The sequence below is a fragment of the Megascapheus bottae genome, chromosome 20, assembly GCF_031878675.1.
Source record: "Megascapheus bottae isolate mThoBot1 chromosome 20, mThoBot2.hap1, whole genome shotgun sequence".
Classification (NCBI taxonomy): domain Eukaryota; kingdom Metazoa; phylum Chordata; class Mammalia; order Rodentia; family Geomyidae; genus Megascapheus; species Megascapheus bottae.
The window spans coordinates 6555620-6579966 of record NC_143528.1 but is presented as its reverse complement, the minus strand read 5'-3'; the positions used below and the strand labels follow the sequence as shown (position 1 = coordinate 6579966).

At 38.8% G+C, this 24347-nt stretch overlaps 1 protein-coding gene across 4 annotated transcripts in view; it reads left to right on the top strand.

Annotated features, from left to right (window-relative positions):
• The window catches only part of Unc5d (unc-5 netrin receptor D), a 559209-nt gene that overhangs the window by 438752 nt on the left and 96110 nt on the right, over nt 1-24347 (top strand). For 2 of the 4 annotated variants that reach the window (XM_090353933.1, XM_090353932.1), the window contains exons 5-7: nt 10006-10186; nt 11024-11191; nt 12847-13011. In XM_090353933.1, the coding sequence (XP_090210059.1) occupies nt 10006-10186; nt 11024-11191; nt 12847-13011 (514 nt within the window). The remainder of the gene's footprint in view (nt 1-10005; nt 10187-11023; nt 11192-12846; nt 13012-24347) is intronic. The other 2 variants (XM_090353935.1, XM_090353934.1) reach the window with 1 other exon arrangement.

Genomic DNA, 24347 nt, shown 5'->3' with positions numbered 1-24347 from the left:
TGTCTAACTGCATGTAACTTAGATACTAGCTTTCAAATCTGGCTTATGAATGTATAGAATGTTTATGATTGAATCCTTAATATAATAACTGTTTTCTCAGGCTTCAATCTATCTATTGGACAGAAGGAGGTTTGGGGTTTACTTCAATTTCCTCCTCACTGTAGTCTCACTGTGCTAAGGCACACTGAGAGGCTAGGGAGATACTTTTGTGGTCCATAGAAAGTAAACTCTTTGTTATTCAGTCAGTGAGATCACCCTCCAAAATCATCCTTTCAAATGAGGCCAGGCATGGTGGTACATGCCTGTAATACCACCTCCTTGGAAGAGGTAGGTACTCGGAGGATCACCATTCAGGCTACCAGCCCTGGCAAAAAGTTTAAAAGACTGAATCTCAACCAATAAGCCAGGCATGATGGCATATGCCTGGGATCCCAGCTATGAGGAAGGTGCAGCTAGGAAATTCTTGTCCAATGCCAGCCCCACGCAAAACTGTTATTAGATCTCATCTGAAAACTAAAACAAAAATTGTTGGGGGTAGCATGTGTCAAGTGACAAGAGTCCTAGTACAAGACCTTTCGTACCACAGTACTGCTTAAGAAAAAGAAGAAACCAGAAAGAAAGAATGAAGAAACAGTAAAGAGAAAGAAAGAGACATAGAGAGAAGGAAGAGAAGGAGGGAGGGACCAATATATATTACATTCTGCTTTCCACTTTCCAGCATTAAGAATTAATCAACTATGCAAAGGCAAAATTCTTGTTTCTATGAAATGCAGTAAACCCCACCCCGTGGAACACACCACTGAAAAGAAAATGGCAGCCTGTACCCCTATAAGTCATATCTTCCCTGTATCCCCCCTCCTTTTCACATTTACATTTCATCTCTTCAGGGCTCTGCTTGCCTCTGATCATCATTCTTGCGACCGCTTCACTGCAAAGCTAATAACTTGTTTCATTCTCACACGTGATCATGCTACATTTTCCAGTACCCAGAGAATGAGCATGCTCCCTTTCCCACAGCCCACATAAATTTAACATAAATTTTGAAAACCACAGCATCAGGCTCCACCTGACTTTCATATCCAAAATGGAGGAGTTAGAGGATAATCGGGGTTCGACAAGAGACACTGCCAGAACTGGAGCTAGAGGTTCCACAATCACAGTTGAGACCCCTGCACAGATGCTTACGTCTGTCATCCCACAGAGTATCAGCAAGTTGATTGTAATTGATCACGAGGTTTCAGTCGCCCTCTGGTTTCTGCTGTGGTGACTTCGCAATTACACTGCTCCTTTTGTGATACATGATCCTGGTAAGTGGAGCTCAACTGCAGAAACTGCAGGGTAGGTAGCTTTCAGATCAATCTTTATAGAGCCTAGAAAGGCAGACAAAGAAGGAGATATGATAGCATTGTTATAAATAACTAGAAGGAAATATTATCTTAGAGACTGGGGAGGACAGGTGACATCTAATCTGAAGGTGGTAAAGTCAGCAAATTCCTACACTGGTGTTGTAGACTAATATGCTGCACTATGAGCAGATCAGTAGCTCACACCACAGTTAGGACACAGCTATGTCAAATTCTGAGAAATACTAAGTGACAGCACTTCACATGGTCCGAAAGAGGTCTGAGAAAATGGCTTATGCCTGCTGAGAAGGTACTGTGTATAAAGGTTCCTAATTCCAGCCCTCTCATTTCCTACACTTGTAGCCTCAGGTACATCCTGTGATCTGTAAACTAAGAATGAGATTGTCTTTGCCTGATTTGAGCCCTGTGTAAGAATCCAGCAGGATAATGTCTCAGATAAATGTAAAGCTAAAGATGATGCCAAATATCTCTATGATTTCCTAATCTCTCCTCATGGACACAAGATGCTTGCTATTTCTTGAGAATTGCATTTGTGTGCAACATGCAAAAGAATAGGAAAGCCTGTCCCTTTACTCAGTAAGTAGATATGGTTTGGGAGCTCTTTGTTTTTTGCTGCTGTTGTTGTTGTTCTTGGCACTTGAACTCAGGGCCTAGGCACAGTCCCTGAGTTGTAGCTCTCTACCATTTTGAGATACAATATCACTTCTGGTTTTCTGGTGGTTAATTGGAGAGTCTCATAGACTTTCCTGCCCAGGCTTGCTCTGAACTACAATCCTGAGGTCTTAGACTCCAAGTAGCTAGGATTTTGGTATGAGCAATGAGACCCTAGTGTAGACACGTTCTCCTAAGTCACAACATTGACTTAGATACAGATAGTCTTAAATATCCCATGGTCATCATAGCAAGACTTCCTGTCCAACTTGTTTCGCTCATTTCTCTCCACTGCTAAGAAAGCAAAACAAATACTATCTTGCTCTGAGAGGGTTGGGATAAATTTCATGATTTCTACATAACAAAGGCTAGGTTTAAGTGATATTCCCATGTCAATGTAATCTCTGTCAACTTCTAGAAGTTCTGACATATGAACTGCATAATTCAAATATTACTATGAACTGTGTATATTCAATGGAGAACTGCCCTTTGAATCCTTGCCCTGAGAAGCATTGTATCTATTATTCAATTGTTTCTTAGGTCCTTATCACAATAGCTCAAAATGTATTCTGTGAGTTTGTATGTCCAGGCTAACTTTGAACCTCAGTCCTCAGATCTCAGCCTCTTGAGTAACTAGGATTATAGGTGTGAGCTACATGAGTCTAACTTCCCAGGATATATTTTCAAAGTCATCTGCAGTGGTGGCAGACCTCTTTTTTTTCAGTGTAATTTTTCCCTGTGCTGGTCTCATTCCATCAAATAGAGTTAATGACTAGAGACTGAGATAGTGATTGAATTCAGGACACTGGTTACAAATCCTTGCATTATTTTTAACAATGTATATGTACTAGCATCACTATTTTTCTAATCTGTAAAATGGAGGTGGTAAAAGTATTTTTTAAGACAAATAAACCTGGAGACATGTTAAAATTAAGTCAATTGGTGCATGTATGGTATTTTGTAAAGTACTTGGTCCATCTTATTATTGTATTAGTGCTGGGACTTTTTCAGTCAGAAATAATTCATAAATAATTCAAATGTGACTTGAAGGAAATGGTATATTTATGATGAGACTAATCTCCTTTAGTGCCTAAGGTATCTGACATTTGCTCTTCTTGGACAATCTTTTTTTTTTTTTTTTTTTTTTGTGGGTCATGGGGCTTGAATGTAGTCCTGGGAGCTGTCCCTGAGCTTTTCACCTCAAGGCTACCACCCTAACCCTTGAGTCACAGTGTTACTTCCTGCCACTTCCCATTTTCTAGTGATTAATTGGAGGTGCACCTCACAGTCTTTAGTTCTCAGGCTGGCTTTGAACTGAAATCCTCAGATCTCAGCCTCCTCAGTAGCTAGGATTAAAGGCGTGAATCACTACACTTGGCTTGAACACCTCTTGATATTCTCTCTGTCTCTCTCTCTCTGTCTCTCTCTCTGTCTCTCTCTCTCTGTCTCTCTCTCTCTCTGTCTCTCTCTCTGTCTCTCTCTCTCTCTCTCTCTCTCTCTCTCTCTCTCTCTCTCTCTCTCTCTCTCTCTCTCTCTCTCTCTCTCCATCTCAACTTGGCTGCTCAAGGGCTAGAATGATACTTCTGTCTGTTCACAAAATCTAGCCAAATATGTTTTATGGAACATGATGACTGCACAAAACATTTGAGAGATAATATGAGCTGTGCTTATCTTGTGATCAGCCATGACCTTCTTGTATTTTCCATGTTCTTCCCTAAGGAAACAAACCAAAAATCACCCCATATATAACTCATACCATGACTGAATCAATGAAATTCCATATGAAACCACATGTGGCCCTTATGAAAAGCCAGAGAAACTCAGAATATATTTTAAAATATCCAAACTAAGCTGGGTGTTAGAAGCTTGAACCTGTAATCCTAGCTATTCATAAGGCTGAGATCAGACTCCCAGTTCAAAGATGACTATCTTTGACAAAACCCAGAGAGTGTTATCTCTTATTAATCATCAAACAGCTGAAAGTGAAGAAGATGTGGTTTAGTTTGTAAAAGGAGAGCAAAAAAAAACCATAAAGCAAAAAAGCTAAGCAAGAACCTGATGCTTTAAATTCAAGGCCATGAAAGAAAGTGCACACACACACACACACACACACACACACACACACACACACAGAGAGAGAGAGAGAGAGAGAGAGAGAGAGAGAGAGAGAGAGAGAGAGAGAGAGAGAGAATAATTGTACTACACACATCCCTTATCTATATAGTATCTGTGTTCAATGTTCAGTTCTGAAACCTAAGGAGAAGAATATCATCCTACTTGGTGCTTATGTGAGAGTTTTTAAATTATTCATGTTCTTTAAGAAGCTTGCCATTGGCAAGGAGCAAATGAGCCTAGGCAGTGTGTAGAACTCTGAAGCTTCAAACTTTCTAGTGTTGAGGTGATTTCTCCATTTGACATTGAGCCTAGCAAATCCTGAGTTGGGAGCTGCAATGAAAGATAAGAAGTGCTTGGTTGACGCCACTGGTACCTGCTTTTGTGCCATGCAGAGGGAGGTGTCTAGGTTGCTTGTTGCTGTCCCTTATCTAAACAGCGAAGGGCTTGGGATGTTGCAGCTAGCCTGTTACAATGGCTTTCTCTTCCTTCAATACTGAGTGCTTTTGTTTTCAGTTTCTACACATTTTATAACCCTGCTCCCTTCCTCATTCTTACAGGACACTAAGCAAAACCAGAGCATGGGAATGCCAACGTGCTGTGTAATGGAGCAGAAATTTACGAGTATGTTTGTGCCCATGTATCATAGATATGTTCCATTAAAAGTCAGAATGAGTGAAATGGTAGGATGCATACAAAATAGGTGTAAGTCACTCTGTTCTCAAGCCTCTACTCATCTTCTAAAGGAGGCTCTTCCCTCTGTGATTGCAGGACTTTACAGCAGTTACTTTCTGTCTGTCTGGAGCTACCCGGAATAGCTAATTGGGAACCTGCTCTTTGGCAAGAAATCTAGCTGTCTTTGATGGTCTGCATTTCCAGATTTGTTTATAAACTGGAAAAATCTACAAATTGCAGGCCATCTGTACAAAACACTATTTAAACAAATCTGGACTCATTACCTCCAAGCAACTCGTTTCTTCACATGGTCCTAGCCTGCACCTTCCTTCCGAACCAAATGAGCAGAAAGTAGATGAGGAGTCATTTGTTTCTCTGCAGGATGAATGCTGCCAATACCCTTCAGAATCATTAAATTTCTGCATCAATATGACTGTTAGCCTGGGGTCATTTGGTCATAACTGATCCCACAGTGCTAATAAGAAAAATTAGTGCCGATTGTGTTAAAAGCTGAATTGAAGTCTTCCATTTTGGTAACCTCTTGTAAAAATAACTTCTGAACTCAGTGAGAATGCATACCTTTATCATCCTTGCACATTCTTCTGTACCTCTTTTGTGTTCTCTACTGCTCATGGGTCACCTCTGTGAGGAAGCCGTGATAGTGGCAGTGGAAGGCAGTCTATTGGGAGACGTTGAAACCACGTGGAAAGAAAGAGAAGGGAAGGGCTCGAGCTTCTCTCTGTAATATTCAAAGAAATCAGAATGTGGTATATGTACTTCTGTAGAGAAAAGGGGACAAATCTACATCCGGCTAGTGGGCATGTATTGTTAGGCCCTCCTGGCTAATGTTTCAATGTACAGCCCATCATGCAAAAATTGAAATTATGACATGGAAACCTCATATGCTCCTGGCTTCTTGTGAAAAGTAGAATCTACAGCTGGGTGCTAGCATTTCAGGTCTGTAATTCAACCGTTATGGAAGATGACAAAGGATCATGGAAGTTTCAGAGAAGTTTGAAAGACTTTATAATAACCAGCCAAATGCCTGACTAGATGCAAGTGGTTCAAGTGGTAGAATGTTAGCTGAGCATGCCCAAGTGAACTTGTGTTCCTGAATTCAAACTAGGGTATTAGAAAAATAAAAAGGAAGGAGGAAAGAAGTAAAGGTGGGAGGGAGGAAGGGAGGGAGGAAGAGAGGGAGGAAGGGAGGGAGGAAGGGAGGGAGGGAGGGAAGGAGGGAGGAAGGGAAAAGAATAGGAAGTAAAAGGAGGAAAAAGAAACATGGAAACTCAGGTCCCAGTAGGCTACCCTTTCCAGTAGTGACAATGGACCTTGATCATTGACATTTGCAAAGATCTGTGGTCCTTCTTTTACCTCAGTTACTATTTTCCCAGGAATCCTAACAATGAGGCTGAATACTATGTACAGCCTAAGATCAGTCCAAGGCATCAACCCAGAAAAGATTTATAAGCAAATGTGAATTTCTTGTTAATTTTCATTGCAGTAGCCGGATTTTATTTTAAAGGAAGATTCATCTTTCTCTGAAATTCAAGAAAACAAGACAGAAAGTGGCAGCGTTTTTAAAGAAAGTGAGCATGAGTTCATCCCTCTATGGAAATGAAGTACAGTCATCTCTAGTCTCTGAAAGACAAGCCAGGCTCATGGCTATGTATATTACCTTGAATGACATGGGACTAATTTATGTGAGGACATGGTAGTTTGCAGCTGCTGTTGTAAAGAATGTGGGCGGGGGAGGGGGCACAAGCCTTATTTATTACTCTATTCTACATTAGGAGCACTTAGCTCATCAGAAATGGTTTAGACTTTCTCTAAGTGACAAAAACATAAATCTAAGCACATTCTGTCACTGAGAAGCATAGAAAATACTGAACATTGCCTCATAAAGATCGTTTCTTAGTTATATGGATAAATGTGGATAAACTATTAGGTTACAATTAAAAAAAAATCCCACAGTGGTGAGTCTCCCAAGGTGCTGATGGTTTATAGACATAGTTGGATTGGTTTCCTGACACCATAACCACCAAGTACTTCTGAGAATGCATGGAAACCTAGAAGCAGGTTGTGGTATATGTCCCTGGAGCCTATGGGAAATGGGAGCAGGTTCTCACAGGATCTTTCAGATTGTACACTGATTATCTCTAGGACCATCACTGACACAAGCAATGATGTAGGTAATCTTTCTCTTGTGTTATGGACCACTTTCTTTTCTTTTTTTTTTCCAGTCCTGGGTTTGAGTTCAGGGCCTGAGCACTATCCTTGGACTTTCTCAAGGTGAGAGCTCTACCACTTGAGCCTCAGCACACTTCTAGTTTTTTTTTTCTATGCATGTGGTACCTAGGAATAGAACCCAGGTCTTCCTGCATGCTAGGCAAACACTCTACCACTAGGCCAAACTCCCAGTATATGGCCATTTTATTCAGTGCAATGTTCTCTTCTGCACCCAGCTAAAAATTTTCCTCATTTACTGACTTTTCTTTTCAGGCTTTCTGATAAGATTCGAACTGCTGGAGACTTCAGTGGCTAAGGATGAATTTGAAAGTGGCTATGCTGCAGAGTAAATAGAAAAAGGGGTCTTTTACATTCAGAGTGCTTTTTTGCATACTTACTCCTGATACTTTTCCTGGAATGTACCCAGTTAAGTAGGATGAAAAGGGCGATTCCTGTTGACAACTCAATGAACATGCTATGATTTCTTCCAAACTCTGTGTCAGGATTGGGTTTTCAACTTAAGCCTGATGCTTGCTTGACAAATGCTCTACCACTTGATTCACACACATAGTTGCCATAGGGATTTTTCAGGTAGGCTCTCATTTTTGCGTGGGCCAGCCTTAGACTCATATGCTACTACTTTTGCCTTCCCTTTACCTACAATTACAGAAGTAGATTACAAGTAAGCCCAGCTTACTTGCTGAGATGGGGTTTGCTAACTTTTTCTTAGGGTTGATCTCTGCCTCTAGAGTAGCTGGGATTATAGGCATGTAAATATCCATATCTAGCATATCCAGTCTTTCCCGTCTTTACAAACCTGTATGTTTGTGATTGACTTTTTTGTTTGACAAATCTGGTTTTAAAAAAATCACACGATTTTTGCATTTTAAATCTGAACTTTTTGAGCATTATCTATGTTTATACTAGCTGAAATCTTAAATTTAATGCCTAGATAATCCATAATTGCAGTACTAAGTCATGATTTATTTTAACAAGGCTTGAGTGTTTGGCTTGCTTTTCTTTTCTTCTTTCCTCCCTACATTCTTCTTTTCTTGTTAAAAGTACAATATAATGGCTAGATCCTCACTTTCATATCTCCAATAGTTCCTTTTGCTAAATAGGGTGATATTGACAAGCAAGTACAATAGATAAAGTTATTGCTGCATTAAGACTTTAGATAGAGATAAACATTTAGGTAGAGATAAAAACAAGCTAACGCAAGATAGGATAGCAAATGAGCTTTCTATGTTTTTTTTACCAGTCCTGGCTTGAACTCAGTGCCTGAGCACTGTCCTTAGGCTTTCTCAAGACTAGAGCTTTACCACTGGAGCCATAGCACCACTTTTGGCTTTTTCTATGTATATGGTACCGAGGATTTGAACCTGTGTCTTCGTGGTTGCTAAACAAGTACTGTACCACTAGGACAAACTCCTGGCCCAGGAGCTTCCTATTTTTGAATGTGGTGCTAGGCAAAGCCTAAGTCACTTGTGACTGGAGACCTGAATGCAAGGTGGGACTGGAGTGAGAGAGACGCCTATAGGAGAGGTCTTCTGGGCCAGGTAATGTGCAGGTATGAAGACCCTGGGGCCGGAACTTGCTGTAAGCTGTTGTAGGAGAGGAAAAATCTCAGTAAGACTGGCTTTGATGATTTGCTCCTTAAGGAGTTTAGAAGGTGGTTCTTGGGGTGAATATTAAAGTATGATGATTGATTTTTACAACATATTGTTTATCTTAGATGCCATTAGTTATTGTTGATTAATTCAAATTCAGATTTAAGCATTAAAAAAAAGAACTTGAGACATGTGACTTTCAAATCGTCTTCCAATTAGCCTTGCTAATCGTGGGTGGAAGGTGACGAAATGTCCCTGGTGCACATTTTGCTTTGTGATGTCTCTTTGTATAGTCACTGCTGCTGTTGTCTATGATATGCTGCAGGTTTTGTGTTAAATTTCTGTGTTTTATTAAATTATGGTGCACTGATGACCACAGCTGTCTGTGCTCCCAAGATGGCACTAGAGAGTGGAGATGTTTAGATGGAGAAGTAGAGGACCAAACGTGAAGAGACATAGTCAGGGAAAATGGAGTGCCTGGTGGAGCAGGTTCTAAGGGGCTGCTACTCCTCCTGCTTTGGAAAATGGGAAGTATGTGGTCCTCAGCTGCCCTAGGAAACAACAGCTTATCAAGGATAAGGTGGAATTGCAAGATAAAGAAATTCTCCAAAAGCCAGATAGTGGAATAGCTGCTCTCAGAGGATGGCAGAGGTAAGCGGCCCCTAGAAGAAAGTCTGATACGTACTTGAGCAAGATCCATAACCTGAGCCAAAGGAGTTTTGTGGACCCATTAGGGAAATGACATTAATGACCAGCAAAGAAATGGATCTACCAATCTGGAAAGCTTGAGATTGAGTTTAATATAGGTGCCAATTGATTGCTTAAATTTAATGTATGTGCCTAGTAATCGCTCAAATATATATTACTATGGCCTTTCTATGTTCTCACACCTTTATCAAAGCTTGTTTAAATGCAAACATATTGACCTGAAATATTGTTCAATGATATAGTGCACTTTTAGCACAAAATACAAGTTCAGCATATATATGTTGATTTTCTGAGCTCCACTTTATAGATCCATTATGGAAATATCATGGTTGTCATCAGTGTTGTAATGAAATGACCTAATTGCAGCCACTTTATTTCTCTCTTCCTCCGACTTTTTAGAAAACAGGTCAAAGTCAATATGATATTTGTGTCCTTTCTCCACATTTGGTTTATTAATTTGAGTATCCACTTACTGAATGATACCAAATTTATTCAACCAAAAGGATGTCATATGGAATAAAGAAAAAAAATGTATGTCCCTTTTGCGATATGTATTAAGTACATCTCTCCTGCACACCAGAATTGCTCACTGGATAATTCCAGAAAAAGAGTTTTTAGGATTTTAATGACTTGTAAACCTCCTTTTCTTCTTATAGGTGGAATGGCTGAAAAATGAGGAACCTATTGACTCTGAGCAAGATGAGAACATTGATACCCGAGCTGACCACAACCTGATCATCAGGCAGGCACGACTCTCAGACTCAGGGAATTACACCTGCATGGCAGCTAACATAGTGGCCAAGAGAAGGAGTCTATCTGCCACAGTAGTGGTCTATGGTAAGACAGCCAGAGGACAGGAGGAAAGAGGGAGGAGAAGAGCAGGGTTGTAGATGATTGCATTGTATTGAAACATTCCCAAAACAGCAGAAAACACACTGAGGATAGCCCAATACAGTGCTTTCTGCTGGGTACACAAGAAAACGTCTGACTGGTATAGACGTGTTGCTCATCTCTTCAAATCTGAACTTCTGTGAGATTGCCCTTGACATTTACATTCTCTTTTCAAAAAGCAATAGAAAGTTGTTTGTTTTCTTCCATTGTGTGTATTTTTGAAAAGCATTGAGGTGGGTAACTTCTGCTGACAACTCCTCTCAAGCCAATGCCCACCCTCCCCTATCATCCCAGACCTGTTGCCACAGTGTTCTTCTCCCAGCAGATGAAACACAACAAACACAAACAATATTATTTGCTGGCTATCTCAGGCATTATATAAAAAAGTTCCCTGCCATTTTAGTAAACACATTTCTTTTCATAATAGAAGAGCTCTGGGATTTATTTTTTAAGCACTTAAAAATAATAGAAATTTGAATGCTGATATTTTCTCTGGATTTTCAAGTGCTTTAGAGATCCGCTGATGTGTTCTTCACAGTTTCTCATAATTTCCCTGCAAAGCAAACTCTCTAGGTCCTTCCTGTTACAGAGAGGGAATCTGAGGGGTAGCTGAGGTGAGGCCCACTGTTGCCTCAGGATGGAACGGTCCTCATGATGAGACTGTGTACTTTCGGTTCCTGAATGTTCAACTCACAACACCTGGCACAGTGGCTTGCACATAGTAAGCAATCAGTAAAAACCTCTCTCCTTTTTTTTTCTCCCCTCCCCATTTTTGTCTCTCAGTGAATGGAGGCTGGTCTTCCTGGACAGAGTGGTCAGCCTGCAATGTTCGCTGTGGTAGAGGATGGCAGAAACGTTCCCGGACCTGCACCAACCCAGCTCCTCTCAATGGTGGGGCCTTTTGTGAGGGAATGTCAGTGCAGAAAATAACCTGCACTTCTCTTTGTCCTGGTGAGATATTACACAGATTCCCTTCTCCTTATGATCCACCAACACTGTTAATAAGCTGGTGTGAATCAATCCATATGACCTTCCTTTCCAAACTCACACTGGTCCAAGTCCTGAGACCAGGGCCTCTATCCAAGGTGCTGATATGGAAATCATGGTAACTGTAATGACATGGTAAAATACCCCTGCACAATATTTCCCCTAGCTACTTGCAGTTGAGCTAAGCCAGATCCTTATTTCCATGGGTTTTCTTGTTTGGTAGCATGTGTTTGCATAGCATAAACAAGAATTGGGTGTATTATCTTCAGTCACATAAGTATAGATACAAAACTTGACCCTATATCAGCTTTAGTGTTGTTTTTATTTACAATACAACTGGCAGAGACTGTGCAGATACAATGGTGCAGCGGTGTATATTATACATTTGGCCTATGTTTGTCTTTCTTTCTGAGTCATCAGAGACCTCATTTAGCAAATCTGTCTTGTATCAGTTCTTTTGTTCATCTCCTCCTGGCTATAACCCAATTTATACAATGAGAAACAGATGAGATGGAAGATGGCTTTCTTTATGGAAAGCGTATCCTCCCACTGAGAAATAAATTGATCCTGCATCTTACATTAACTTCATGTACACTGGACCAGATCCTCATGTCTGTAAATTTCAAATGTAGTTTCACTCAAAGCTTAAGATGAGGCTCGGGACAGCAGGGCATTTTTGGAGTTTCATTTTGGATTCATAGTCCATAGACATTTATTGAATGCTTACTATGTGCCAGGTACTATGCAGGATGCTTTCAAACATAACATACCATTTGATTCTATGTTGTGAGTTTATTATCCCCAATTGGTGCAAATGGGGATGATGAGGCCATATGATTTACCCAAGGTTGCTCATCTAATAACCAGGACAGAGCCATAGTGTTTTGTTTCAAATTCATTATATTTTTACATGACCTAAGTCATAATTGCTTTAGCTTGAAATTGCAGTGCCTTAACCCATATAAGCATGGTAGACTATTCCTAGGAGGTAATGGGGCAATTGCTTCAAACATCTGCCCTAATCTCTTGGGCTGGTTTTAATGGAATTGAATTCACTTTCTTCATTTATACGTACAGCAACCATCTGTGATCCAAGAAATTCTATTTATGTAGGTCCTGCCATCTAGAGGTTTGACTGACCTGTTTTAGTTTAACACTATCAATATTTGGGGCTCAGCGTTTTGCTAGTTAGGGCCTTTGGAGGCTTATAGATTGCTTCTTCTATCCTCTATTCTAAGCTTCCAATCTACATGGCAGTGGTTGGTCACTGTAGGCAGTTTATCTGTCCACTGAAGGTACATTTGGGCATTGAAAGACACAGAACAAATGAATAACGGCACGGTTAGCCACCCCAGTGGTAGTAGACTTTCAAATGCTCACCTAAATACAGTGATCAATCCCATCCTAAAACAGCCAGGAAAGCACACCATTGCTTTTATTAGAAAAGAGACCAGGGAGAGAAGATACCCTGACCTATAATTTGTGTTTTGTTGTCTTTGGTGATTTCTTTAAAATCCATATGGGTTTTAAAATCCAGATCAGGACAGCAGCATTCCGGTGCATCTCCTGAGAGCCTCTAGATTCTTGCTGATGGTAGTCTCTGTTGTTTCCCTTTGAAGTGGATGGGAGCTGGGAAGTGTGGAGCGAGTGGTCAGTCTGCAGTCCCGAGTGTGAGCATCTTCGGATCCGGGAGTGTACAGCTCCACCTCCAAGAAACGGCGGCAAATTCTGCGAAGGGCTCAGCCAGGAATCTGAAAACTGCACCGATGGTCTCTGCATTCTAGGTAACAGCTGCTGATAAACACTTTCAGTATTTGTTTGTGATGTTCATGTATTTATATATGTCATGAAAGAGTGGCCCAGCAGTTAATCCAGGGTAAATGTATAAGCAGAAAGACCTAGCACTGGTCAGAGGAGGGAAACATAGAAAATGTTAAAAAGTAGGCAAAAACAATTTTGTGGACTTTAAATATTTCACTCTAATCAGATAATGTTATGAGAAAAATTTCAGAAAGCATGTATTTTTAAAATAATTTTATCTATTTTTTGTATTTATACGGTACCAAGGACTTGAACCCAGGGCCTCATGCATGCTAGACAAGCACTCTACCACTAAGCCACATTCCTTGCCCTCAGAATATATATAAGACTTTTATGCATTTTTTTGCCAGTCCTGGGCTTAAGCTCAGGGCCTGAGCACTGTCCTTGGACTTTCTCAAGGCTAGAGCTCTACCACCTGCGCTCAGCACCCCTTCTGGCTTTTTTCTATGTATGTGGTACTGAGGAATTGAACCTGGGTGTTTGTGCATGCTAGGCAAGCATTTTACCACTAGGCCAAACTCCCAGCCTAAAATATATCTAAGACTTTTAAAAGCTATCACTCTTCAGTTTGGTGAAATGTTGGTATGATCACTGTAGACTTATGTATCTCCCAAGAACTCTGCAGCACTATCAGGAGTTTAACAAATCTGAAGAAACTAAGAATCTTTGACAACTAATATACATCGCAACTGTATCTGATAAGTGGTGGAGGGAAGAGAATGACCCTGGGAGTTCCAAGTAGCAACTCTGACTCAGGTCGGCCCTGCCGAGTAGGAGGTCATATTCATACTGTCCACACCACTGTGTGTCTGGATTAAGTCCAGAGGACTCAAGTAGAGTCAAGGAGAGATTTTTTTTTTAAACTTGATGCTATCTCTGGTCTCCATTGTCACTTTATCTAACTTGCTTACTTTTTTGGACTCTAAGTATCAAAAATGTGATGGCTTCTTTCAGTTTTAATGTAACCTAAATGGTAAAAGAATGTCTCTCATTTTTATGTGGAACTGAGTATGTTCTCTATGAATATGAATGCCTCCTCCCACTCTCCCACTTGAGAGGCTAAGTTGTATTGTTTTTGCTTGAATTCTTAAAAAATATATTTGTATACACACTCACATATATAAAAATATATATATATATGGATATATATGGCTGGGATTCGGCAGTGTGGAGCAGATAATACAACACTTTAGCACTTGCCTAGCAAGTGCAAGACCCTGAGTTCAAATCTCAGCTGTGCCAAAAAAAAAATGCAGCTGGGAGTGGTAGCTCATGCCTGTAATCCTAGCAATCCTAGCTACTCAGGAGGCTGAGATCAGAGGATCATGGTTCAAAGCCAGTTGGGGAACTAATGTCTGTGAGACTCTAATCGCCAATTAACCTCCAGAAAACTGGAGGTGGTGCTGTGGTTCAAGGGGCAGGGAGGTGGGAGGTGGCCTTGATCTGAAGAGTTCAGGGACAACACCCAGGACCAAAGTTCAAACCCCACGACCACCACCACCACCAACAACAACAAAATGCAGCTGGAGACATCCAAATTCTTAAAAATCAGACTCCCTTTAAAACTACTTGCCTGGGTCATATTCAGTAAATTATGCTATTATGATCTCTTGAGGAAAATAGTTGCTCAATGACAAAGAGGGATTGATTATTCTGGATTTACTTTTCTGCATTTGTATAACTGGGAACTCTTAAAGGCAAGCATATGTTCACTTTACTGGTGCTTTCAAAATAAGTCTTTATGGTACGTTCATTGTTCAAAATAGTGTATTGAAACAAGTACTCATTAATAGTCCTTAGTGTTTTTGCTGGTAGAATTACTAAATACCTTCGTGTTCCAGACCCAAACAGAGGTCCTTAACAGGGGATAATGTAGCTACCAGTCTCAATGATAATAGGACCATGATTACATTTGCTACTAAGTAAGATCTGCCAAATGCCTTCTCTTCTATGTTTTTCAAATAGAAAGAAACTGAACACATATTCAGTAACAAAACACTTAATGAAATGTGTCTGACAATCCTTAAAAACCACCAAAATTTTTCCTGAAACCTGAGATAGTCCAGTTTTTGATCTTATAGCCATATTTCAAAATTGATGCAGTTAGAACTGCAAATTTTATGTCTTCTAAAGAAAGATGACAATATGAGTATGTGGCTACTGGTTCAATTTTAAATCAACATAGTAATAACCTTTGCTGTTAACATGTACTTAGGAAAAATGTATGGATATCTGACTTCCACCTTAATTGACAAAGGTTAGTCTGAGAATCACTGGTTAAAGACAAACAGTAGCTAGATGTCATGTAAGAAAGTGTGATTACCAAATGCCTGAAATTGTTTAATTGTAGTTTTGATATGATGTCATTGACAAGTTGAGCAAGAGTCCTGTTTAGAACTGAAAGAAATTATTATAAAAATGTTTTGCCAAGTATAAATTCCACTCTAAACTCTGAGATGATGAGATCATGTTCTAGTCAGGATTTTTAAGATAAAGAGAACCAGAAGGAATTGAGAAACAGAGAGCAAATCTAGCTCACACGATTATGAAATTTGGTGAATCTACACCTGCAGAGAAAATGTCCTAATGCTAATCTAAGACTTCTTGAGAACCAGGAAGACTTGATGTGCAAGTTCCAAGTTCAACTAGTGAGAAAAGCTGAAGTCCCAGTGCAACAACTTTTAGGTACAAGAATTCTTTCTCATGTAGGGAAGAGTGATTTTTTTCAGGACTTCGACTGTTTAAATGAGGTCCGCTTACATTGTAGTATTCAATCTACTCTACCCACTCTGCTTCAGAGTCTTATCTCCAATTAACCAGCAAAAAGCCAACACTGGACACATAGCTCAAAGTGGAAGAGTACCATCTATGAACACAAAGACCAAATGAGAATGTAAGGACTTGAGTTCAATCCCCAGTAGCAGCACACACACAAAATGTTACAATTACTCAGTGACAACCAAAAACATGAGCACTCCATGGTTCAGTCAAGATGTAAAGGAACACCCAGCATATATTCAAATGCACTTGCGAAATTTAATATGCTTTGTGTGTCCTTGGATCTACACAATAACCAATGTTCAAGTAGTAGCCTTGATACACTGATACACTGAACCTTGGCCATGTGTGGTTTTGGCCACACAGAAGCAGCTTATTGAACATTCGCTTTGTATTTTTCCGTAATGGAAGTCGAATACCTAGGAAGATATTGAGGTTTGGAACATGTTCAGTTTTGGAAGTAGGATCTATGCTTTTATTCCTATTATCTTTAAGCAGTTTTACAAAGAAGTTTGGGTTCACCATATCAGTTTGTGAGGATGATGCATCTTGCTCAGTGTCATCACTGTGTAATCATTCTCTTTGATCTCTCTCAACCCTGCCTATCTTCTCATGATCTCTGGTAAATCTATTCCCCTACTTAGGCAATGAAAATGCAGTATAAGCATTTGTTTCTATTTGTCATTTCATTTCTTCCATTCTCTTTTCCACTTAGGCATGGCTTTGATATACCCTGTGTCTGCCTACAATATGCATTTCATTCAGAGTTGCTGTAAAACAGGATCATGTTTGTAAAGACAACGGGTAACTAAACATTTTTGAGATAGCAAAACTAAGTCTATCAAATCATAGAGATGAATGATAATCATGTATCAGTGAGAAAGCATGTTTAGAATGCCAGGGTGCGTTTCATCTTTCTACACAGAAAATGTCCACCAATATATCCAAACCAAGTACCCTTTCACTATCTATAAGGAAGCAATGAGCTAGCTGCGATCCAGGAAAATAATGCTTGTGTGCTCTTGCCAGTACTGGACAGAATGCTTTGGGTGAAATACTGTGCTCCTGGGATGTCTCCAGTGAAGGAGTCTTTGATTAAAAATAGCATTTGGCAACAGCTTTATAGAGCAATAGCTTCACTGAAGGATCTAGGTCATGTTACAATTTGGGAATTTCCTTCATCCTATTTTTTTTTTCTCCTTTCTGCCAAACATGTCCCTCCAGCAATTCCTCTGTTCCTACTTTCTCTTAGAAGTTTGACAATGACCTTGCTCAGCTCTCAGATGACCTATAATGCTGTGATTTTATTTAGCCTCCAACCAAAAAAAAACATCTGGAGGGATGTCCTTTACTTCAAGTTGGAGCTGCCAGCTCTGAATGATGACTTTAATATTTGGGTGTGATTGTTGCGTGGTCACTTGTGACTGAGCTCAGAACCTCCATGAGATGCTATCACACACTGCCACATCTAAATGCTCCCAATAAGAAAACAAATGTACCAAGTCTGGGGAAGATTAAGATGAAACTTTTTGGTTTTCTCTTATTGAGAGCAGTCAGGTTATGGATTCAGACTGCACAAAGAAACAAAACCTCCAAGACCATTATGCTGGAATGATGCTGTGCTGAACAAGAAGGATAATTGTGCATGTTATCATTAAAACAAAACACAAGAACTTGTGTATATATGTTTTCTGAGTTGAGATATCTGAATCTGGGAGATACGTGACAATAATCTTTTCACCTAACTAAATATAGCTACTTCTGTGCTCTGAGAATCATAGCTGGGAGTTAAGGAACCTATGTCTACCCCATGGACAGGCATGAAAAGGTGAAGAACACAGGGGTTTAGTTTGATCTTGAGGAATAGTGAATGCGAGATGCCTTCTCCCTCTCTCTTTATTCCTGTAGAAAGAAAACCAAGGGCTTTGGTTTGAGCAGATGAAATGGATCTGCTTCAGAAGGGATTAGTGCAGAGCCCTGTGGTGTGACTAAAGCCAGAGAAATGCCATAAGGGCTTGAAAGATAGGAACTCATCAAGGCTGAGCTACCTGAGAGCTAATATGTCCTTCTTGCTAAGAAATAGCATAGGTCAGTTCAACATTGACAAGGCAGAAACTGAAATATCAGTTGAATGGGGATTTGTTTTCATTTGTAATGGGCACATTAATATGAAAAGGTTGAATTAACACTTTGGAAGCCACATCATCAAGAGCAATGGTATCGATACAATAGCATGTTCAAATAAGCATCCCTTCTCTACATCTAATCATCTAACCACATTGTCTATTGAACATCTACTTAAATGACCCAGTGAAATCACCTGAAAAGCCTGCAATCACATGAAAATAATGGTTGCTTTGTTAGGCATTTTCTCTCAGACCATTCTTCAGCCTCATTGTTATCTATTACAGTAATTACCAGAGTCTCTTCTCCACATTTCCAGGGGAGTGAGAGATATTTTATAGTAGAAACACTGAGAGCATCTGAAACAACCATCATCATTTTTGTTCAATTTTTTGCTAGTGTTTTTACAGAACATATATTTTGTTTGTAGAATTATAATAGATAGGTGTCTTTTCACCAAAGCAAATTGCTTCAATTCCTTTCTTTAAACAAAGACTCAGAAATCATACTTAACTTGTGCTTAAATTTTTGTTGAATAATTTTACATTAGAACTAAATGTTCTGCACAATTACTTAATTATAACAGAAGCCCTATATAAAAAGAAGCGAACAGGATACCACATTGACACAATGCATTCTTATGATATCATAAAGTATCTTACTGCTTGAAGTTGTTTTAATGTGAAAAGTAAACATCTGTTCTATTCACAGTGTATGGTAGGTGCACCTTTTCATGTAAAGATATTTCCTACAAATAGGAAATATGCCATTATACATTGCAAACAATTGAATTCTGGGTTGCCTTTATGAACACTGCATGGCAAGTGTGGATATAGTATCACGGCACCACAGGATTAATAATAGTTCCGATTTGGACACATATCCAGTCATTGGAATCTTAGCAACAATCTCTCCCTCGGGTTCCAGTAAGCACTTTCTCATTATAGGGCTACATGAGAACAGTGAATACCAAATTTCACCACAATCAAGTGGCTCAAGGCTCTCATTGTACTTTATTTTGAAAAAGTTAAACAGTGATACTTTCAACACTCATGTGTTGGAATGAAAGGTCTTTAAAATTCTCCAAAGCTAAGTCTATCTTTTTTTGTTGTTGTTTTTCTTCCTTTCCTTTATGCCTTATGATAAGAACAATTGCACTGCAGTCTCACATTATGTATGGAGAACGGAGCAGCATAAAGAAAGATACCTATATAAACTGATCTACTGTAACATCTTTCCCTTGGTCATTCATCAACTTTAGGTTTTGTTTTTAGGTTTTGTTAATAGATAAAGATAAATGATTCTTTTAACATAACCCCTTTTCCGTGGAGATTGGTCTTCATCCATTGATCTATGATTGATGGGTATTTCGAGTCATGAAAGCCTATGCCCTCCTTTTCAGACAGTTGTAAAACAGTTAAGATGTCTTTGTCATCTGGTACATTTTGCTTTTAGCGACGGCTTCTCTTTATTCCTCCTGAGTCTGTGTTGCCTATAAGTAGGCAGAACAGAATAATCTTGCTTCCTTGGGTAATGGAAATAAAATCCAATATTCTGCCTGCGTATTTCCTCCTCTTCTACTCTCCATTTCCTATTGCTACCTACTTCTTTCTCTTCTTCCAAATATTGACTGGTCTTCTATGTAGGAGGTGCTACGTTGTACTTCGGAAACAATTCCTGGTGGGTGGTTTAGATCATCTCCTTCTTGATAACTTCATTCATTGTATGTGAAAGATCAACCTAAGCCTTTTATTTTACAAAAAGGAAGGATTCTAACTATATCTGAGCAGCTGGGGTGGGGGGGGATGCTTGTTACCAGCTGATTCCATTCATTCAAAGGAAAAAAGAGCAAAAGGTAAGTAAAATTGTAAGAACAAAAATCCAAGAAAAGGAAATAAGCTTCAACAGGTTCCCAGTAACCAAGATGAACTGAAGTCTCAAACAAACTGAAAAACATTTCTTCTAGAAGTGTTAGTCCTGGAACCCAAAACCTGAAAGGAATGCAAATGCATTGCAAAGAAGAAAGACTTTTTCAAATGATGTTTTCAGGAAGCATGTGAGGCAGTGACTGAAACCAGGAGGAAGGAAAGCACCGAGGATGAGCTTCAGCAACACTTTCCACTGTGGGTTTGTGCTGCGCTCAAATTCAGAGCAAAATGTAAATAACGTTCCACAGTCCTCTGTGAGTGGAACAAGACCATTCTCTTTTAGGGAGATTAGAAATGCACAGGAACCTAGAAGTGGAATAAATGAATAAATGGAGCCCAGTGGACTTGAACATTCATATCATAGATAAAAGATAGGCTGGCAACTCAGAGCTCTATGGCCAGATAGTGTTAATGGTGATTTCAGTACCCTCCGAATCAGGTTTTTAAATTTTCTCTAAGCCTACATATGCTTATCAAAAAGCTAGAAATTATAATAGATTTCTATAGGGTCATTTTTAGCAAAAATGAGCTAATGCAACTTAAGCCCCTAGTAGCCACAGAAAGCTTTTGATTTGAATAAATACCACTAATAATAACTGTATTGTGTGTGTGTGTGTGTGTGTGTGTGTGTGTGTGTGTGCTCTAGTACAGGGATTCTTATGGCAGCAAGAAAATATTTCTAATGTTCTGCTATGATATCAATAGTCTGAAATTTTAGATATTGCTGCTAAAATATTTTCTAATATATCTGATGAATACAGTATTTCTAATGAAATAAATTATAATTGTCATTAAAATACACTGGGGACATAGAATACATTCATTATGCAAACTGATTCTGAGCAGTAAAAGAGTTTAGGAGAATCCTACCTAATAATTCTCAAGGATTCTTAAAACTTAGTGTCAGAATTTTTTTTTTTAAAAAAAGGGCTCATTATCTTTTGCTTGCAATTGTAATAAGTAGATGAATGAACACTTCTTACTTTTCTGACACCTTATAGGAATGCACCGATCCTGAACACCCCAATCTTAGCTCAGTTCAGAACTAAGAAGTCAGTAGTAGTTAGTACTTGAATGTGAAGAAGAGATAAACTGTAAGGGCACAACCAGTCCTAAGATTCCATACTTTTGGCCAATAGTTAGAAATAATTCAAGGGGAGAGTTCTGAATCATCCATAGATGAGAATATCAGTATTTACAACAAGAATAAGATATACATGCTTCCCCTCATTTATAAGATATACATTTATTAGAGTATATTTTATGAATAAAATCCTAATATCCCTACCCACGTAAAAATGTCCTTTTTGATGAGAGGGATATACAACACAGACATAAAATAACTATAGTAAGCCCTAGATGTACACGACAACCTACAGGTGTCAGGACGGTCCAGTTGCTAAAAATTCTGGAATGGTATATAACTCTTTCTGTGTTGTACTTCAAGAACCCCAGATTAACAATGTTGTCAATTTTAAATGGCTAATAGGTTGGCTGTCAGTCATTCCAAAGTCCCTTCTCTGCAGGAAGTTTCCAACACTTAGTCTCTGTGAAATAAAGAATTTGTTCTAGGAACTACAAATTCTACTTTTGCAGTTTAATTAGTTCAGAATTCAACAGCCCAAAACTCTGAGTAAGAAATATTAGTCTGGGCTCGAGAAAGATTTAATGTCTAAGATCATAGACTGGTTTGGCTATAAAAGAATGGCAAGAACCCAATCAGGGAAGTGATTTAAAATCAAGTAATCTACTCCTATAAAATAAAATATTCAGTGGCCTCTGGGGTGTGCTGAGCAAAGCGAGGTTAAGAGAGATAGAAGATAGTTCTTTATTTTGATTCTACCTTTGTTCCTTAAATTACAGATTAAAGAACCATGAGTTTTGGAGATTATTGAAAGAGGTGATATATAACTGAAAGATACAAAAAGCATCAGTAGACAGTAACTTTAGTGTTGTTAACCCTGATCATTTCTACCCTAAATGTTGATATTATATTAAGAAAGACACGTATTTTCTTACTTGTATTTGACATGTAATGAGATATCTAGTGGAAATCTGCCATGTTTATGTTGAAAAAATATTGTGCATCTGAAGTAAAAATCAGTCTGAGATTCCATTTCAGATGTTTGGGTACTGATTATGTGATGAGGGACAATCTCATGATATTGGACCATGTGTAAAATGAGAAATATAAACAAGGTCCAATTTTCTTTCAACCCTAAAAATTGAAATCATTGTAATTTTTTACTTTCAGTGTAGCTTTCATATATGTGCATAAGTGTACACATGTGATATCTACAAATACATGCATGTAATGTGAAAATCCCACCAATGCCAGTGCTTCTGAATAATGTGATTTTTAAAATTCATTTTTAAGGAACGTATATGAATGCTTATTTGAATGATGACTATCCAGAGCAAGTGAGAGCTTTTACACATGAAACAAATTGCTGTTTCCCAACAAAAGAGGTCTCCATCTTCCCCTGGGTACTGACTCATCAAGTGCAGACTATTTTTTTGTGCACCTTTCTTGTCCATCGCCTTAACCACTCAGCCATGACTACTGGCACAAAGAATAGGGTTTTTTTTTGACAGCCTTGGGCCTTGAACTCAGGGCCTGAGCACTGTCCTTGCGCTTTCTCAAGGCTAGAGCTCTATACTTGAGCCGCAGCACCTTGTGCACCTTTCTTAAAGGTCAACAGTATCTAGAAATTTATATAAGACTGGGTCATAGCACAAGTGGTAGAGCCCCAGCCTTGAACAGGCATCCAAGCCCAAGTCCTGAGTCCAAGCCTTTGAGTTCAATAGTTCCTACCAGTAAATATGCACAAGCATGTATACACAAACACAGTAATTCATGTAAACCTAGGAAAATTATGGCCCCAGCCTTTACACTACTTGATATGGAAATAATACAGAAGATTTAGCACTGATTCTTTTGACAGGTATTACATATTTGCACACTATATTCCATCCATGGTTATAGGAAATAGGAGTAGGAAAGCAAGCCAGAGCTGGGAAAGTAGGTGAATTTGTTACTTGCCTAAGGCCTGAAGAAGCATGAAAAGTAAGCTCAGGAGCTTTGGTTCTCAAGATCTCTTTAAGCATATTTTTAAAAATAAACCAGGCTTGGTAGCCTGCCCAAAGCAGTTGTTAGGTGTTTCCTTAGCAATTAGTAGACAGCTATCAGAATAACCTCACTGATCCCCCATCCTCTGTTCCCTCTCCAGATTTCTCTATGTCTAGTAACTAAAGGTTCAGCCTTGACATAGCAGGAAGCCAAGATCATAGTCAAGGCCCTTACTTGATTTTTCTCAATTTTGTTGAAGCATCGTTAAGTGTTAAAGATTGCATACATTTATGTCATGTAACTGGAAGATTTACTGTATATTGTGAAATATTCATCATAATGTAATTAGCCTACCCATCACCTCACAGAGCATCATCCATTTTGTTGAGTATGGGGTGAGAACACGTAATATCTGCCTTCCTAGCAAATTTCAAATGGACAAAAGAATGTGAATCAATCATATTACTATATATTAACCAGCCCTCCAAGAGCTGCTTTATCTTGTTTAAATAAAACTTTTATATCTTCTCCTACTCTCCAGCTCATTGAGTTTAGCATTTGAGGGCCACATATAAGTTAGATCATGCAGTATTGCTAGTTCTATGTCTGTCTTGTATAATTTACTTTGTGTCCCCAGTTTCTTGAATGTTATTTCCAATGAAAGCATGCACTTCTTTTTAAAAGGGGAATGAATTTTTGTTTTATATAATACACTTTCTTTATCCACTCATCCATCAATGGGCATTTAGATTGTTTCCATATCATGGGCCTTGTGAATAATGATGAAATGAATGTTGCACAGTGTACATCTTTTCAAGACACACTTTGATAGATTTTTAAAAATTTTTAGAATGTTTTGTGTCACATCTCTCTTTAGATGGGCCTTGTGACAATAATAAATAAGTGATTCCTTGAAGGTTTAATTATGGGCTTGGGAATTTTTGTTTCATTTTGAATATACATCCATTTCTTTTCCAGTTGAAAACTATGGAATCAAATTTAAAGAATTCACAGGAGAGTAAAGGGATTTTAATATGTATCTTTCCATAGAATAGACTTGGGACCATTTTATTTTATCATTTTATTTTAAGACATCCTGTTATGTATATGTCTGGTAGACATATACTTAAAAAGTGTTTGCAGCAACCCATGAGCATGTTTATTCTGTATAATCATTCCAGAAACAAACTCATAGAATTGGTGTTTCTACATTTGAGCAGATCTTTCACTGGCTGATTGTGGTGAACATATAATCTCTTTTACTGTCTGTGCTGTTGCATCTAATAAGGTATAATCCAATTTACTGCTGAGTAGTATCACATTGTGCCTGTATACTACAAAATAGTGATCGCCAAGCATGATGGGAAAAATTGGCAATCATGTGCAATACTTTACACTT